General features: G+C 36.8%; 1 protein-coding gene across 1 annotated transcript in view; it reads right to left on the reverse strand.

Annotated features, from left to right (window-relative positions):
- Positions 1–17,159, reverse strand: part of LOC123546778 (exportin-7-like) — a 72,040-nt gene that overhangs the window by 7,559 nt on the left and 47,322 nt on the right. Inside the window, exons 17-26 of the mRNA XM_053551088.1 lie at positions 16,783–16,939; positions 16,325–16,389; positions 15,864–16,060; positions 14,954–15,036; positions 14,154–14,210; positions 6,975–7,132; positions 6,144–6,282; positions 4,736–4,896; positions 4,076–4,174; positions 1,842–1,969 (exon numbers count right to left, since the gene is read on the reverse strand). Coding sequence (XP_053407063.1) covers positions 1,842–1,969; positions 4,076–4,174; positions 4,736–4,896; positions 6,144–6,282; positions 6,975–7,132; positions 14,154–14,210; positions 14,954–15,036; positions 15,864–16,060; positions 16,325–16,389; positions 16,783–16,939 — 1,244 coding nt within the window. The remainder of the gene's footprint in view (positions 1–1,841; positions 1,970–4,075; positions 4,175–4,735; positions 4,897–6,143; positions 6,283–6,974; positions 7,133–14,153; positions 14,211–14,953; positions 15,037–15,863; positions 16,061–16,324; positions 16,390–16,782; positions 16,940–17,159) is intronic.

A 17,159-nucleotide genomic window follows, 5' to 3' on the forward strand; every position in this document is an offset into this window, starting at 1 on the left:
ACGGAAAACCAATAAAAATAATTTTTATAATTACTTGATTTGAAAAAATCACATGATTCATTTGTTGGGGCTCCAGTTGAAACAAATGCAGAAAATCGTCTTTGCAACCCGACTGTACAAAAAAGAAAAAAATGGACGGGCAACCACGAATGATAAAGAAAACCGGAGTGGCACTGTTTTAATATCAAATCGGTCTTTTAAAAAACGTTTCAAAATGAAATTTTGTTTACATCAGAAGAGAACATATAACTTTATAAAATGTAGTTGCTTACTGAAGTACAACGTAAGTGAAATGAAATATCCGTGGCCAACCCGCGTGATGTTTTTTTACTATACATGCGGGAATTTCGATCTCAGCGTTCAAATAACGTACACATTCGGTCCGCGGCTGAGTATTCTTTAAATACTGAGGCTGTTTAGCAGAGAATATGTGTCGTGTAACTCACTTTGACGCATTGTATTTTATAGAATTCCGTCAAAGAATGAGGAAACATCACAAAGTATCTGCCGTGTATACGGTATTGAAGTCACGTGCGTTGGCTTTTAGACTAGTTACGCACACGGTGTCAATGCCTATATTATCTCGGAAAAACATCGAAATTCAAACAAAGTAACGATCACACATAACACTGAATAACTGTCTTCATTGTATGGTAACGCGCGGTGACTGGTAACACAGTTTTAATGCATGACATGCTTATTTCTTTACCCTATCACGTTTTACAAAATATGTAATATTGGGAATGCAGTGGGTGGGGTAGCGCCGATGTCAGGATTTTCGTTTCGGACCGATTGAGTTATCAAAATTTCCGGAGCCCTGATAACAAGAGCTGTCACTAATGGTGACAAATGCCCCCGCAGCACCATGACCGTTGACCTGGTGACCCCAAAGTCAATAGGGGTCGTGTACTCAATAACTACTATTAGCATGTGAAATTTGAAGGTCCTGGGTGCAGTGGTTCGCGAGTATAGTGCCTTCATGCAAAAAGTTCACATTGGCCCCTGTGACCTTGACCTTTGACCCCAGTCAGTAGGGGTTGTGTACTCAAAAAGTACTATCAGCATGTGAAGTTTGAAGGTCCTGGGTGCAGTGGTTCGCGAGTAAAGTGCCTTCATGCGAAAAGTTAACATTGGCCCCTGTGACCTTGACCTGGTGACCCCAAAGTCAGTAGGGGTTGTGTACTCAATGAGTACTATCAGCATGTGAAGTTTTAAGGTCCTGGCTGCAGTGGTTCGCGTGTAAAGTGCCTTCATGCAAAAAGTTCACATTGGCCCCTGTCACCTTGACCTTTGACCTGGTGACCCCAAAGTCAGTAGGGGTCGTGTACTCAATAAGTACTATCAGCATGTGAAGTTTGAAGGTCCTGGGTGCAGTGGTTCGCGAGTAAAGTGCCTTCATGCAAAAAGTGAATGTTGTGACTAACGAACGAACGGACAGACGGACAGTTGAAAACTAATATGCCTCCCTTTGGGGGCATAAAAAGATCCTTTGGAAGCAAAGAAAGCAACCAAGCAAAAGTTATATCAGACTAAATTTGACTAAATCTGTTCATGAGGTACTGAAATGTGCAACATCCCTCCCACCTCCTAGCACTGGCTGAAGCAGAATTCCTTTTTCCATAAAAAGCTGAAAGGACTCCATGCCACATTTAACACAGTTTTTAATATCTCCCGAAGGACCACAGAATAGTAATAACATCTAGTCCCAAACATATTTGGAAAATTTCATGTTTTTGAACATCATTTCATAAAATGCTGATGAGAACTAGAAACTATTAAACTAGACAGGTTAGTGTCACAGGGCATGTCCTCCAAACAAATCCTTTAAATTTTCTTCCAACCTGTCTCGGTTTTTGGTGATCAGTGATCGCTCTATGCCCTCCATAAGGCTATCGAAGCACTGTGCCATTGTTTGTTGCTTATCCTGTGGCTGACTCGAGATGATGCTCTCCCGTAACTTGTTAAAATACTGAAACAGCAAGTCGAACATTATTAATGCAGGTAGCGCTACAAATCTATGAATGACTTTACTAACTGAAATACTGTATTCCTGTTTTCCATGTAATAGCAGTATTATTGTAGAATTGTATTGAAAATAACATTCAATGACCATGTCCCCTGAAACTGCTTAAAAGAATAATGAAATTAAGTTCACAGCAGAGCCATAACTCCAGACAAACATGGATGTCCTAATATATGTGCATGACTGCTGCTGATGTATACAAAGGTTCACTTAATTGGATGGAAACTGACTGAGGAGTTGAGTATGCACTGTTCTGATGTAGTTGAAGTATTTCAAAGTCCAAAACAGGCCATTATTCTAACAAGGGTGCCATAGTCACAAAATACACCGTCGAGAGCTTGTTAGAAGAAAAGCTTTTGTTACAGAACTGCACATATGATCAGAGCTCCAGATAAGCTGCGTATTTGCATATTTACGCAATTAAATTTACAGAAAACCCAATTGAATTCATACAGTGTGCATACTGAAACGCAAGTAAAATTCCTAATACCCAATCCGTAAAAAATAGCTTGCGTATCGCATTTTCCTTATAACTAGAACGGGTACGAGACTTCAACGCTAGATTTGACTGACTGGTTATACGTTACCGCAGAACAGGTTGCAATTCATCGGAAAAATCACAGGACCATTCAGTCGGCTGATTGGTGTTATTTGGACGCTTTGTAAACAATTTTACGCCGATAAAATGTAAGGAGGTTGCAGGAAAAAACATTGTTGTAGCACAAACAAACAAATTAGTGGGATATTTTGCTGTTCAACAATGACAGTTAACTGTTTGTGACGATGTAGTGTTACCAATACTGGATGACATCTTTTGGGAGAATGCATATTGCGGTGACCACATCGTTCGGGATATTGTGGATGAACTGATCACCGACTGCATTAAAAGTGAACAAGAAAATAACAGTATGAAACATTCATTACAACTTTAAATACATTTTTGTATTAAACATTGAAGGGCGCCATTAAAATACTTAGTCAGTCCTGTTTAATATATACCATGTATACTGTAAGCAAAAAAAAAAAACTCAATTGTTAGTGCGAGATTGGTAAAATACCCAATTGGTTTTAGCAAATACCCAATTACTTCTGAAAAGGCTGGGTAATGATATTATTTTTACCCAATTCAAATTTCCAATACCCAATTCAGACAAAAAGTGATGGGTAAATACCCAATTGCACCAAAAGCTTATCTGGAGCTCTGTTTGATTTAAATGTCATGACAGTTTAAAAATCTATTTTTAGTAACACTGACCTTAATCCTGATCCAAGTGACACTGGAAGGTGTATAGAATGTGTCCGGAACTTTGAAGTCAATAGGTGGAATCATTCACCATTCATATGTATTTTAATAAAAGAAGTTACAGTGACATTTGACCTACTGACCTTGACCTAAAATGAGTGTCAATGGTGAGCTGCATATTAAGTTTGGTGACAATAGGTAGAAGCATTCATCAACCCACTAAAAGGCCATCCAAAAAAATTCATTCTTACATTTGACCTTTGACCTCTAAGTGTGACCTTGACCTTAGGACCGGGTTCTTGTACATGACACTCTGTCTCATGGTGGTGAACATTCAAGCCAAGTTACATCAAAATCCCTCCATGCATGAAGTTAGTTGTCATTCTTGAATCTGACCTTTGACCTCTTAAGTGTGACCAGGAACTTAGACCTAGGTACCTGGTTCTTGTGCATGACACTGTGGTGAACATTTGTGCCAAGTTACATCGAAATCCCTCTATGCATAAGAAGAAATGCTCCGAACAAAGTTTGTGGATGCCGCCTGCACGCTTGCCAGGGGAGTTCCCATATGTCCAGTCTTTCAGACAGGCGTATAAAAAATATAATCAGATAAGTCCCTACAATCTGCGCTTTTCCACTTCATGTTGAAAACATATGCCAAGTTTCCTTTTAACTGGATGGAAACTGTAGTAAGTGTCAAGTAAACAGACAGACTTGACAATTCAAACACTATATGCCTCCCAGGTCTCCCAACACTACAGGCATAAATAGGCGGCCCCAGGAAAGAAGTAAGCCCTGTTTGTACATACCTCCTCATTGAGTAGAATGAGACCTAGCAACGGCCGTGACATGGACCACTGGTTGCGACAATCTTCAAACATGATAATGTTTAACACAGTTTGTAACATCTGAAATATAATCAATGAGAAAAGGTTGCGAACAGTTAGGTTTTGTTGAACCTGGGAAGTATTTTTCTGCAAATAGAAATGAGAAGATCTCTTAAATCTTGTTGAATGATAGCCTCTCTGATAAATAAACAAACTGTCATGTGCAACAAGCAGGATAGACCCTTCTTTTAAATCATAAAACTACAGGCCAACTCTGATAAGTAAACCATCAGAGCACAAACATCTCAACCAAGGCAGATGAACTTTACACACTGCTGAATCATTATTTTGTATTTATGTATTTTTGGTGGACTTCATGCTCTGACAGTTTCAATCAGAAGAACTACTGGTAAATCTAAACAAACAAACAAACAATATTTTTGTTTATTTTCTGCTTAAAACACAAGATTTTTTTTTTTGTAAACTCAAAAAACAAAACAAAAAACATCCTTAATCCTTATCTTAATGATAAAAGTGAAAATTTTACAACTTGCAATGAAAATAAAGTCATGCATCTATTTGGAATCATTCCCTTCATCTCGAGACTGTCCAATGGATGATCATATATTAGTGGTTTTATACCTGCTGCAGTATTTCTGGATGTAACTCCAGTATACGAAGGAATGCTTCACTGTCCGGCATACTACTGGGAGAGTTCTTCTTTTTCTTGCTTGTCAATTTCTTGAACAAGTAAGTAATGATGTTGTCAAGCGTTGCACAACAACCTGTGCACACCATTGTATCTGAAATAACAATTGGTCAAATCTGTGGTTTTTGAGTTTTGCCCAGTGTAGCACCATTTTTCAACAGTACTTCAGTTTCAGTGGGCAAACAGTTTATTTGACCAGTGTTCATAGTTTCTTTGTAACTACTTTGCTGCAAAAGACAACTTCCCCACATGCATCAAGTGGTGGCCTGATGAATTAAGACATACTGCAGTCTGTGAAATCTTTAGTAAGAATAAATGACTCACTCAAGATTCAAGTCTATGACCTTCCATTTGGATGTCAAAACCTTAATTTGACCTTTAGCCTTCTGGCGGCAAGTGATTTTGCCCCTGTGACCAGTGCAGACCAAAATCAGCCTGCACAGATGTGCAGGCTGATATGGTCTGCACTGTTCGATATTCAGTCAGAGAATTTTCAGTGAAAAACCATTTCAATAGTAGATTGCACTGCCCAAATTGGATGATGGTCCAATCCATTTCAGAAATTTAGCAGGGTAGAGTTTAAATTGTCCTTTTCCAAAAGCCAAAGATGTAACAAAGTATATTTCAAGGTTTACAATACAAAGCTATTTTTAATGTTCAGAAGTTGTCTGGCTGAGGTATATTCAATATCCTGAGAAATATATCCTCTAAATTACCATACTGGGAAGATTAAAAAGATCAAAATTCCAATGAAACCATGTAACAAATACAAACTGGGCTATTAAAACCACCTTCTAACTAGTACTGCAAAGTCCTGCCCGGAAACTGAAATATTCATTAAATCTATATCAATCTGGAGGAGGCATCAAAGACAGATACTTCAACTAAGTTGTAAATGAAAGGTAAAAGTAAAATATGATTTTATTTTATGTTTTCCAGTGAATTATAGAGTTTTCTCAGTGAAATAAAAGTGATAATCCACAGTTTTGAAACAGTAGATTATCACTTTTATTTTCACTGTTTTTGCCGAACTTGTTCCGGTCCTCCGTCGCAATTGAAGTCAAATTGTATACCGGGCGTTATGAATACCGGGGACCATAATGACGATGACGCATTTCGACATTTTTATAAATTACGCAACAAAAATAGAGTTTTACACATGAAATAAAAAGAAAATTTGTTTGTTTCCATGAAATATCAATTTTATTTCACTCGTGAGCACCAAAAAAAGTCATTTTCACTCGTGGCTACGCCACTCGTGAAAATATCAGTTTTTGATGCTCACTTGTGAAATAAAATTGATATTTCACTGAAACAAACAAATATCCTCTATATATTTACCAAGTGCAGTGAGTCCTTCTGAGATGGTAGACAGTATATAGAGAAACACCTGAGGTTCAAGATTGCTGATAAATGTCATATGGTCCTGTGCTAGACTTTCTAATAAACCATAGTAGTTCTGACTGAGTTTTGGATAATCCTGAAACAAAGTGAGTACAGTAATTCTAACTGAGTTTGGGCTGATCCTGAAAAAAACTTGACAGTATAGTTTTTTTTTTTTATTGGGGGGGGGGGGGGGGGGGGGGTTTAATGTCACATTAACACAATTATAGGTCATATGGCAACTTCCTAGCTTTCGATGGTTGAGGAAGGCGGGGACCAAAGTAGAACCACTGAACTTCCGTAAGCCAGCTGGATGGCTTTCTCACATGAAGAATTCAGCATCCCCTTCGCGGCTCAAACTAACATCAGTGAGGGACAAGTGATCTGGTCAGCAACCTTAACTACTCAGCTGCAGAGGCACCCGAGTGAGCATAGTAGTTCTGACTGGGTTTTTTGGTAACCCTGCAGGAATGGCAAGTAAATACTGTACTTGAAGAAACTGTTTTTGATGTCCTCATTCTCGAGATATTGTCAAAACCAAATTGTTTTTCATACAATCATGTCTCCCCATAACACATTATTTCAAACAAGCAGGCAACACAGAGACGGTGGTTTAGATATCTTTGCTTAATGAATATATCAAAGACATTCGAGGACTGTCCAAGTTCTTTGTTTAAGTAAGTTAAGTACTCATCACTTGTACTAAATTGGGCCAATACAGAAGTAATGAAACAAACTTTATTCATTTAGTACAAGGTACAAAGGCATAACCCCTCTACATAAACTTACCAGTAAATCAGTCTGTGAAATAGACAGCAGAAGCTTGACAAAGATGGCCAAGGCATTGTCAAGGGCATCATCACCATAGAGACGGAACACACCAAAGTTGACATAGTTACCACACAATGCAGCTCTCAGCATTGAAAAACATATTGATATACCTTTTAATGTGCTTATTGTTAAGGAAGTAAATATTGCCCAATAATACTGATAACAGACCTTACTTTCTTCCCCAACAGTTAGCATATATATAAATTATAATGCCAACTATATACCATATATGTTTAATTTTTTTTAACTGTTTTAAATTAGAATAAAAGTTTTTGTTAACAGCACGTATACAAATTACCAAGATTTAAAGTTTACATAAGATATCATGGGATTATCAAGCAGGTACCACTTCCATTTTCTTTATCATTATAGTATAGCATTTTAGTAAAGGCCATTTATGAAAAAAGGGGAAAAAACTCGCAAAGAATTGATTTTTGGTGTAAGCATTATACAATATGTATGTAACAGCATACTAAAAGTATAGAATGTTATCATGGTGCAAAATGCATTTTTCAGGGTAAAACGTTAAAAATATGATAGAAACTGAATTTCTGGAATCGGTCCATAATGATGTCAATATTTTTATTAAGAAAGCGAAATTTTGCATGGCAGTAGAAAATTATAACACAAAAAAATTAAGCTCATGACTATTTTAAAACAAGAGGACCATGATGGTCCTGAATCGCTCACCTCTTCCCACATGACCCAGTTTTGAGTATGACATCGTTTTTGACCAACTTTCATGAAGATCCCATGAAAAATGTGACCTCTAGAGTGGTCACAAGGTTTTTCTATTTTTAGACCTACTGACCTAGTTTTTGAAGGCACGTGACCCAGTTTCGAACTTGACCTAGATATCATCAAGATGAACATTCTGACCAACTTTCATAAAGATCCCATGAAAAATGTGACCTCTAGAGTGGTCACAAGGTTTTTCTATTTTTAGGCCTACTGACCTAGTTTTTGACCGCACGTGACCCAGTTTCGAACTTGACCTAGATATCATCAAGATGAACATTCTGACCAACTTTCATGAAGATCCCATGAAAAATGTGACCTCTAGAGTGGTCACAAGGTTTTTCTATTTTTAGACCTACTGACCTAGTTTTTGAAGGCACGTGACCCAGTTTCGAACTTGACCTAGATATCATCAAGATGAACATTCTGACCAACTTTCATAAAGATCCCATGAAAAATGTGACCTCTAGAGTGGTCACAAGGTTTTTCTATTTTTAGACCTACTGACCTAGTTTTTGACCGCACGTAACCCAGTTTCGAACTTGACCTAGATATCATCAAGATGAACATTCTGACCAACTTTCATGAAGATCCCATGAAAAATGTGACCTCTAGAGTGGTGACAAGGTTTTTCTATTTTTAGACCTACTGACCTAGTTTTTGACCGCACGTGACCCAGTTTCGAACTTGACCTAGATATCATCAAGATGAACATTCTGACCAACTTTCATGAAGATCCCATGAAAAATGTGACCTCTAGAGTGGTCACAAGGTTTTTCTATTTTTAGACCTACTGACCTAGTTTTTGACCGCACGTGACCCAGTTTCGAACCTGACCTAGATATCATCGAGATGAACATTCTGACCAACTTTCATGAAGATCCCATGAAAAATGTGACCTCTAGAGTGGTCACAATTTTTTTCTTTTTTTAGATCTACTGACCTAGTTTTTGAAGGCACGTGACCCAGTTTCGAACTTGACCTAGATATCATCAAGATGAACATTCTGACCAACTTTCATGAAGATCGCATGAAAAATGTGACCTCTAGAGTGGTCACAAGGTTTTTCTATTTTTAGACCTACTGACCTAGTTTTTGACCGCACGTGACCCAGTTTCGAACTTGACCTAGATATCATCAAGATGAACATTCTGACCAATTTTCATAAAGATCCCATGAAAAATGTGACCTCTAGAGTGGTCACAAGCAAAAAGTTTACGGACGCACGCACGCACGGACGACGGACACTGCGCGATCACAAAAGCTCACCTTGTCACTTTGTGACAGGTGAGCTAAAAATCCAAGATGGCCGCCAAAATCCAAGATGGCCACCATTAAATCTCATTACACAGGAAAACCGTTTAAGCATGTCACAAAGTTCAAATAGTGTGAAAAATGACCAGAATCATAGAAGATACATACATTTTATTTCAAAACACACAAACTTCAGTCTTAAACAAATTCAAGATGGCTTCTCAATTCCAAAATGGCCGCCATAGGGTCATTTAGACAATACAGACCCCGAATAAAGAAATGGCGCTAAAAATGGTTTGACTGAAAATATTTTTCTTGCATCAAACATGACCCCCATTTTTTTCTGATTTTTATTCAGCACTGACAATGTTCGTCAAGAGAATGTAAGATATAGACATTTAAAGTAGGTCCTGATGTGTGCTGCAGCCATTGGAAATATGACAATTATATATATATATTTATAACGAAGAACAGCTATTTAGTCTACTGTAACATACAAGGGAACATTGAAATCTGGTCAGATGAGGATTGGAAAGGTCTACTTTGACTAGAATTTGATAGAAGACGACAAATTTATTGCAATTTTGCTTTAAATATTGATAAACACAAGAAGACCACATTTTCAATATATTTGTGTGTATGCACAGTATTTTTTCTCAAAACTGCATTTCGGTATACTAACAATTGCTAATTTCTAGTAGTTAGAGGTACAGTTGAACATATTTTACAGTTTAAATGTGTAATTTGCCCCGACAGTGTAGCAGATCATGTACAAAATGGCACCACAGGGCAAAAGTAGGCTATAGTTATGATAATTGATTGAAAATTATGTTGTGACAGCTATTTTTGCCAAAATTTGACGAGTTGTAACATGTTACTGAAATTGCCATAAAACATTAGAAATTGTTGACCAGTATAAACTAAAACCTTATATTCAGGTTGTTTGTACATTTCAAATGAAACTGGCACAATCTTAGAGAAAACGTTGATCTTATAGGCATACATACACTTAATAGGAAAATGGTCAAAAATCGTAGTCGTATAATGACGGATTCACATAGTCCTCATTTTTGGCTCTTTAGAGCTATTTTCCTTATTTTCTTTGCATTATTTGCTGAAATCAAATGATAGATCTATGCTTGACATGTAGGTTGCATTTTCATAATAAAATAATAACACTACAGAATGTGTCATGTAGACTCAGACAACCACTGCAATTTGGGATCTCATTGTTTAGCTAATTTTGCAGTTTATGTGTTTGACTGAAAATATTTTTCTGCATCAAGCATGAACCCTGCTTTTCTTTTTCATTTTATTCAGTATTGACAATATTCTGCAAGAAAATATTACTTATAAATATACAGACATTTAAAACAGGTCCTGATGTGCGCTGCAGTCATTGGAAATATGTGAATGTTATAAAGAATAAAAAAGAACAGCTATTAAGTGTGTCATAACCTTAAACAAGAGCTGTCTCCGTAGGATGACACATGCCCCCGATGGCACTTTGAATGAATAGTTATGGCCGATGTTAGAGTTCAGGACCTTTGACCTATGGAGCTGGGTCTTGCGCGCGACACATCATCTTACTGTGTCACACATTCATGCATAGTTATTTTAAAATCCATGCATGAATGACAAAGATATGGACCGGACAATGCCCATCAATGCACTATCATGAAAAATGATCTTTAATGTCTAAGTGTGACCTTGACCTTTGAGCTACGGACCTGGGTCTTGCATGTGACACGTCATCTTACTGTGGTACACATTTATGCCAAGTTATTTGAAAATCCATCCATCGATGACAAAGATATGGACCGGACACGCCCATCAATGCACTATCCTTTAACATCTAAGTGTGACCTTGACCTTTGAGCTACGAACCTGGGTCTTGCGCATGACACGTCGTCTTACTGTGGTACACATTTATGCCAAGTTATTTGAAAATCCATCCATCAATGACAAAGATATGGACCGGACCTGCCCATCAATGCACTATCCTTTAACGTCTAAGTGTGACCTTGACCTTTGAGCTACGGACCCGGGTCTTGCGCACTGCACGTCGTCTTACTGTGGTACACATTCATGCCAAGTTATTTGAAAATCCATCCATCGATGACAAAGATATGGACCGGACACGCCCATCAATGCACTATCCTTTAACATCTAAGTGTGACCTTGACCTTTGAGCTACGGACCTGGGTCTTGCGCACTGCACGTCGTCTTACTGTGGTTCACATTCATGCCAAATTATTTGAAAATCCATCCATCGATGACAAAGATATGGACCGGACACGAAAATTGCGGACAGACCGACAGACTGACAGACCGACAGACGGTTCAAAAACTATATGCCTCCCTTCGGGGGCATAAAAACATTAATTGATACATTTTACTAAGTACGATTTGCAATAGCATAGAAATCTATATCATAACAAGACTTCCACATAGCATATGTAAATATCAGGATACCAGTTATATGACACAGGAAAATGCTTACGCCTTTAGTATCTTGAACAATGTAATGTGTCCAATCGCTATGGTGACTGTGCTATGTTAAAACGTAGAGCTGATGAGACCATATAAGTACCTAATAAATATTTTTTTCTCTGGCTACCTCGCCTAAATGATTCATACCTGTAATGATTTCAGGGATCAGGCGAATCACTCAATGTTTCAAACTAACAACCTTAAACTAATGATAATCAGCTCAAACTCCTATAGGCTGGGAATACTGTGTTTAACCTTTTTTTTTTCCCTGTCCGCCAATGTTTTTGAATCGACAACATACGAGTGTCCTTTAGCATAGATGTTCAGCCGGTGTTCTCTTATATGAAGCTGCAACACAGTATGATTGCCCTAACTCCTGGATGTTCAGCGCTTATATGCTATAAAATATAGCACTAAAATGACCCCAATGCCTTGGCTGTACTTCACCGATAACGTTAAACCTTGTTCCCTTACTGACTCACACGATTACCAAACCAAACGTCTCTGTCTCAGATTTCCGATGATCCGACATTTTCTATCGTCTGTCCCGTAAAGGTTTAATTTCTATGCGCTGGCCTTAACGCTCGAAACCTAGTTACAATACTGCAACTCTTCTTTAGTCTCAAACGTCTTTTTTATATAATTTATCTGCCCTGACAGTGTAGCTGCAACAGCTCTTTCTTCAAGGTACTGGGATAAATTATAAGATGAATCATTGATGTGTGGATACAGAATGACATCATCAGGACCAATTTAGAATGTCTGTAACTTACAATTTATTGAAGAATGTTATCAGTGCTGAATATAAATCAAAAGAAAAGCGGGGGTTATGTTTGATGCAAGAAAAATATTTTCAGTCAAACACACAAATTGCAAAAATAGCTGAAAATGAGACCCCAGATTGTAGTGGTGGTGTATGATATAAGTTTCCATGACAAATTCTGTCATGTTATTATTTCATTGTGAAAATGCTACGTACATGTCAAGCATACAATATAGATCTTTCATGTCATTTCAGAAATATATAATTGCAAAATATAAGGAAAATAGCTCTACAGAGCAAAAAAAGGGAAGAAAAAGGCTGAGGACTATTTGTATCTACCATATTTTTCGTGCCATTTTCCTATTTAATGAAATAGACAAGAGCTGTCAGTGAACAGCACGCTCGACTATTCTCAGTGCTTGATAGTAAAATATAAGCTATGAGTAAAACTTTAACATTACAAAAAGCATATTCTTAGCCGAAAAGGGGCCATAATTGAGTCAAAATGCTTGACAGAGTTGCCTCCTCCTTTTTATAGACTGGGGCCATGATGGTAAATAAGTATGCAAAATATGAAAGCAATATCTCAATGGACTTTGAAAATATTTGGGGTGGTACGCAAATTTTCACATTACAATAAGCATATTCTAAGTCGAAAAGGGGCCATTATTCAGTAAAAATGCTTGATAGAGTTGCCTCCTCCTGTTTACAGACTGGGGTCATAATGGTAAACAAGTATGCAAAATATGAAAGCAATATCTCAATGGACTTTGAAAATATTTGGGATGGTACGCAAACTTTAACATTACAATAAGGATATTCTAAGTCGAAAAAGGGCCATAATTCAGTCAAAATGCTTGATAGAGTTGCCTCCTCCTTTTTACAGACTGGGGTCATGATGGTCAACAAGTATGCAAAATATGAAAGCAATATCTCAATGGACTTTGAAAATATTTGGGATGGTACGCAAACTTTAACATTTGTGTGATGCTCGCACTCACGCTCACGCCGACGCCGGGGCGAGTAGGATAGCTCCCCTATTCTTTGAAAAGTCGAGCTAAAAATTAACTGAAAACACTTTTTAATGTAATTTTGCCTCAAAACCATGATGATCATATGGGAAATGATCTTACTAAGACAGAAAAGTACCCATACTCATATATTTTGTTAATAAAAAAGGAAGTTATTGCTGCTTTACGACAATTTCTACTGCCGAATGACTCGGCAATTTTGTCTCTGTACTTCACTATTGCCCCATATTGAATCTGCTGGCAGAATGTTTTCCATCTTAGGTAAACTGCATACTGTAACTAACAATAACCAGCTTATTATATGTAAAAGCAATGATATGAGACAATTGGACATAAAATCGACGACAATTCTGGTTTAAATGTCGTTTTTATGGCGGCCATATTGGATTTAGGACGCCATTTTGTTTTCTTCTAAATTTCTAATTAGTTTACATTTTGCACAATATAGTAATCTAATGTTGTGCCAAAGTTGGACCTCGTTAGATGCATAAATCTGTTGTTATAAGCCGATTCCAGAAATCCGCAGTTTCATTAATATTTTAAACATTTTAACCCCAAAAATAGACATTTTGCATAATGATACTTTTCTATACTTTTTATATGTTGTTGCATACATCTTGTATAATACTTACACAAAAATTCAATTCTTTGCGAGTTTTTTCCTTTATTTGGAATTTTTGGCCATAAATGGCCTTTACTATTTGCAGTATATGTAAACCAGACCAACCGTTCCCATCATGTAAATACATTCTCTCCCTTTGACAAGAAGCAAAATCATTAAATGCTTGTATATCATTCTCTCCAAAATAATGGGAATGGTATTATTTTACACCAAGTAAAGCTATATACAAAAAGGATATTTCATTGGATATATTCGATCTTTGGGGATTTCACCAAGTGTTAAAATTCTGGACCCTGAAAAGAGAATTTCTTTATTAATCAAACCAATATTGCAATACATTTTATCTGAATTTAATTAAGCACAGGTAGTCATTTACTTGATGTCAACAGTCTCATAATACTGTAATGAAGAGTTTTGCATGTACTTGTCTTTTTCCAAGTACATGTTTAGGGGTTTCTGAAACCCAATGAAATATCGCTGTTTTTTTAATGTTTTGGATACACTTAACAAGAAGAACATACTAAAAGAGAAACAGTAACTTTCAGTAATGCCAAATTTCTTAATAGAGTATTTAACAGAAAGCACTTGCAATGCCTGAATAATGTTTGTTTGGTGCCATTTTAAACAGAATTTCCGTCAGTTCAACTAACAAGTGTTCCTCAATTTCTCACCAGTATTAACCTGCTGTCTAAAAGTAACTAAAAACTTCCATTAGAGGCTGAGCATGAATAACCTTAAGATTTATTGTATTCAGTTAATCAACAAGGAAAATATACCTGTAAGTTGCTAGAGATCTAAATTTACACCCTCCAGACCCTTTTGAACAATCCAATCAGCCCTGAATATAAGGGACAGCCTTCCATTATAAAGACAATGCTATCTGTATCTGGATTTATAATGCAAGCCAATAAAAAATTGGAGAGAAAAACAAAAAAAACTCTAATAAATAAGACTTGTGACATACTTCCATCACTAAAACATTAAATGGAAGCCCAATAAAAATCAGAGAAAACAGAAAAGACTGTGTTATACTCACCATAACTAACAATCATTTTACTAACTTCCCTGAATAATAGGATGCCATTTGGCGAGGAGACATCAAACTGAAGTCTCTGAGCTCTGAAAATACAATTATTTCATCTTTTTAACCCTTATCCTGCTAAATTTCTATAATGAACTTGCCCATCTTTCAATTTGGAGAGTACCATTAACTGTTAAAAGGGGAGCTTACCAAAAAGATACTAACTGAATGGCGAACAGTGCAGATCATGATCAGACTACACTGGTCGCAAAGGCAGATTCAGTTGTGCCAAGCATGATAAGGGTTAAGATAAACAGGTTTTGTAACCACCTTATGACACTACAGTAAGACTGTACTTTTTGTTTTAAGCAGAAATATCTTTTTGAAATGATAAACTGATGTCGACAACACAAAAATTATGACACTGTACAGAGGCTTTGAATCATGGGAGTTTTTTCACCTGCTATATTAATGGATTTTAAAACAGTGACTTCATCAACTTTGATTTGTATTTTGGACTATATGCTTAAAAAGTTATGAATTTTTACATTGAGGAAGTAACTATATGACAAGCCACCAACATTCCAAAGCTTAACTTGACAGCTTCACTACACTAAATAAAATTATATGTACTGAATCATCTGTGACACGGGAAGAAGTTTTTTCAAGTCAAGAGACCTTTACCATTCTACTATTTCAATAAATACTACAGTAAATAAGACTGCCAAGATCCCAAGGGGATGACCAATTGCTCAACTTATTGAGTTATGAATGACGCTAACATACCGAATACGACATACAAGAAAAACAGCCTGGAACCACCTAGATGTCTCGAGTCCTCCCTAGTTTCCTGGTGCTTGCACCATCTATGCTCAAGTGAGGGTATTTCCCTATAGTCACATTTCTCAGATAATAGCATTCTTACCTACTCTGAGCCAGCTCTGCCATGAGCTTAAGTACAGGCGTGGTTACACTAGGTTCATTATACCAGATTTCTATTGCACGATGTAAAACAGGCGTGTAGTTTGGATACAGCCAATCAAATAACAGCATATAACTTGTCTTTGTGTTAAATGCAAATGCTACTCCCCGCAGATCCCGTGCTAAACCAATTAGAGATCTCTGAAAAACAGAACAACTTGCACTTTACAAGTTTTCATCTTTTAGATCTGAAATCAATCATTTTTTTTACTCTGATATCTATTCTGACAAAATGACCACCAAAATCAGGAAATTATGTGCCAACTTTTTTATGTACACATGTTTAAAAACAGTGAGCTCAAATGTCTGCAAAAAAACAGAATGGTGTTGGATAAGGAATGAAAATTACATATTAAGAATTCTAAGAATGCTTCATTATTAGGTATTTAAGAAATAAACACTTACTTTAGCTTCTTCAACTTTGATTGGTGTATCTGCATTGGCAAGCATATTGTTCACTTTATCAAACACTGAAAACAAAACAGAATTAGTTTTTCAATAAAGATTTTAACTTCACTCTCTTGTCTGTAACTTGGTTTTCACTGTGAATTTTAGTTCATTAAAAATCTACATTTTCAAAATTAGGTATGTACTGTCAGTACAGACAGGCGCTTATTTATTTAGACAATAATTGTTAAAACTGATTTTACAAACAATGTTACTAAAATGCTGAATCTTCTTGTGCTTGCTGGAAACAAAATATGCATTCTTTCATGACCGGTTTTTTGGTTTTTGTTTTGTAACCCAAGCAAGCCATGATACTATTTTTCAGTTTTTTTTTTTATTTTTGCATATACTTCACAGACCACGTGTACTATTACCTGCTAAAGGCTTCAAATTTGTATTCTATCTTGCCAACATACCTGCTAAAGGCATCATGAACTGTTCAAATCTTTCCTCATCCTCCCCGAGGTCAACCATCAACAGTCTGCCAAGGGCAATATAAAATGTAGTTCTACATCGCATGTCCGTCATTGGACTGTTTCCAGCGTTGATGCCAAGGAATGGGAAATGATTGCTCTATAGTAAACAAAGTAATGTTTACAACTTAATGAGTGTATTAAAATACTGAAGATAAGCTTGTTGTCCTCAAGTTAGTTAACTTTCCAAATTTTGCACATAATTTCTTGAATAATTTCGGTTTTGTAACCAATCATAACAAGAGTGGCAGACTGTCAAAAATACGGCCGTCATCGAACGTGGCCAAGAGTGTCTGGGGCGATTTGGCTGGTTATCGAAC

The sequence above is a fragment of the Mercenaria mercenaria genome, chromosome 9 (genome assembly GCF_021730395.1).
Source record: "Mercenaria mercenaria strain notata chromosome 9, MADL_Memer_1, whole genome shotgun sequence".
NCBI lineage: Eukaryota > Metazoa > Mollusca > Bivalvia > Venerida > Veneridae > Mercenaria > Mercenaria mercenaria.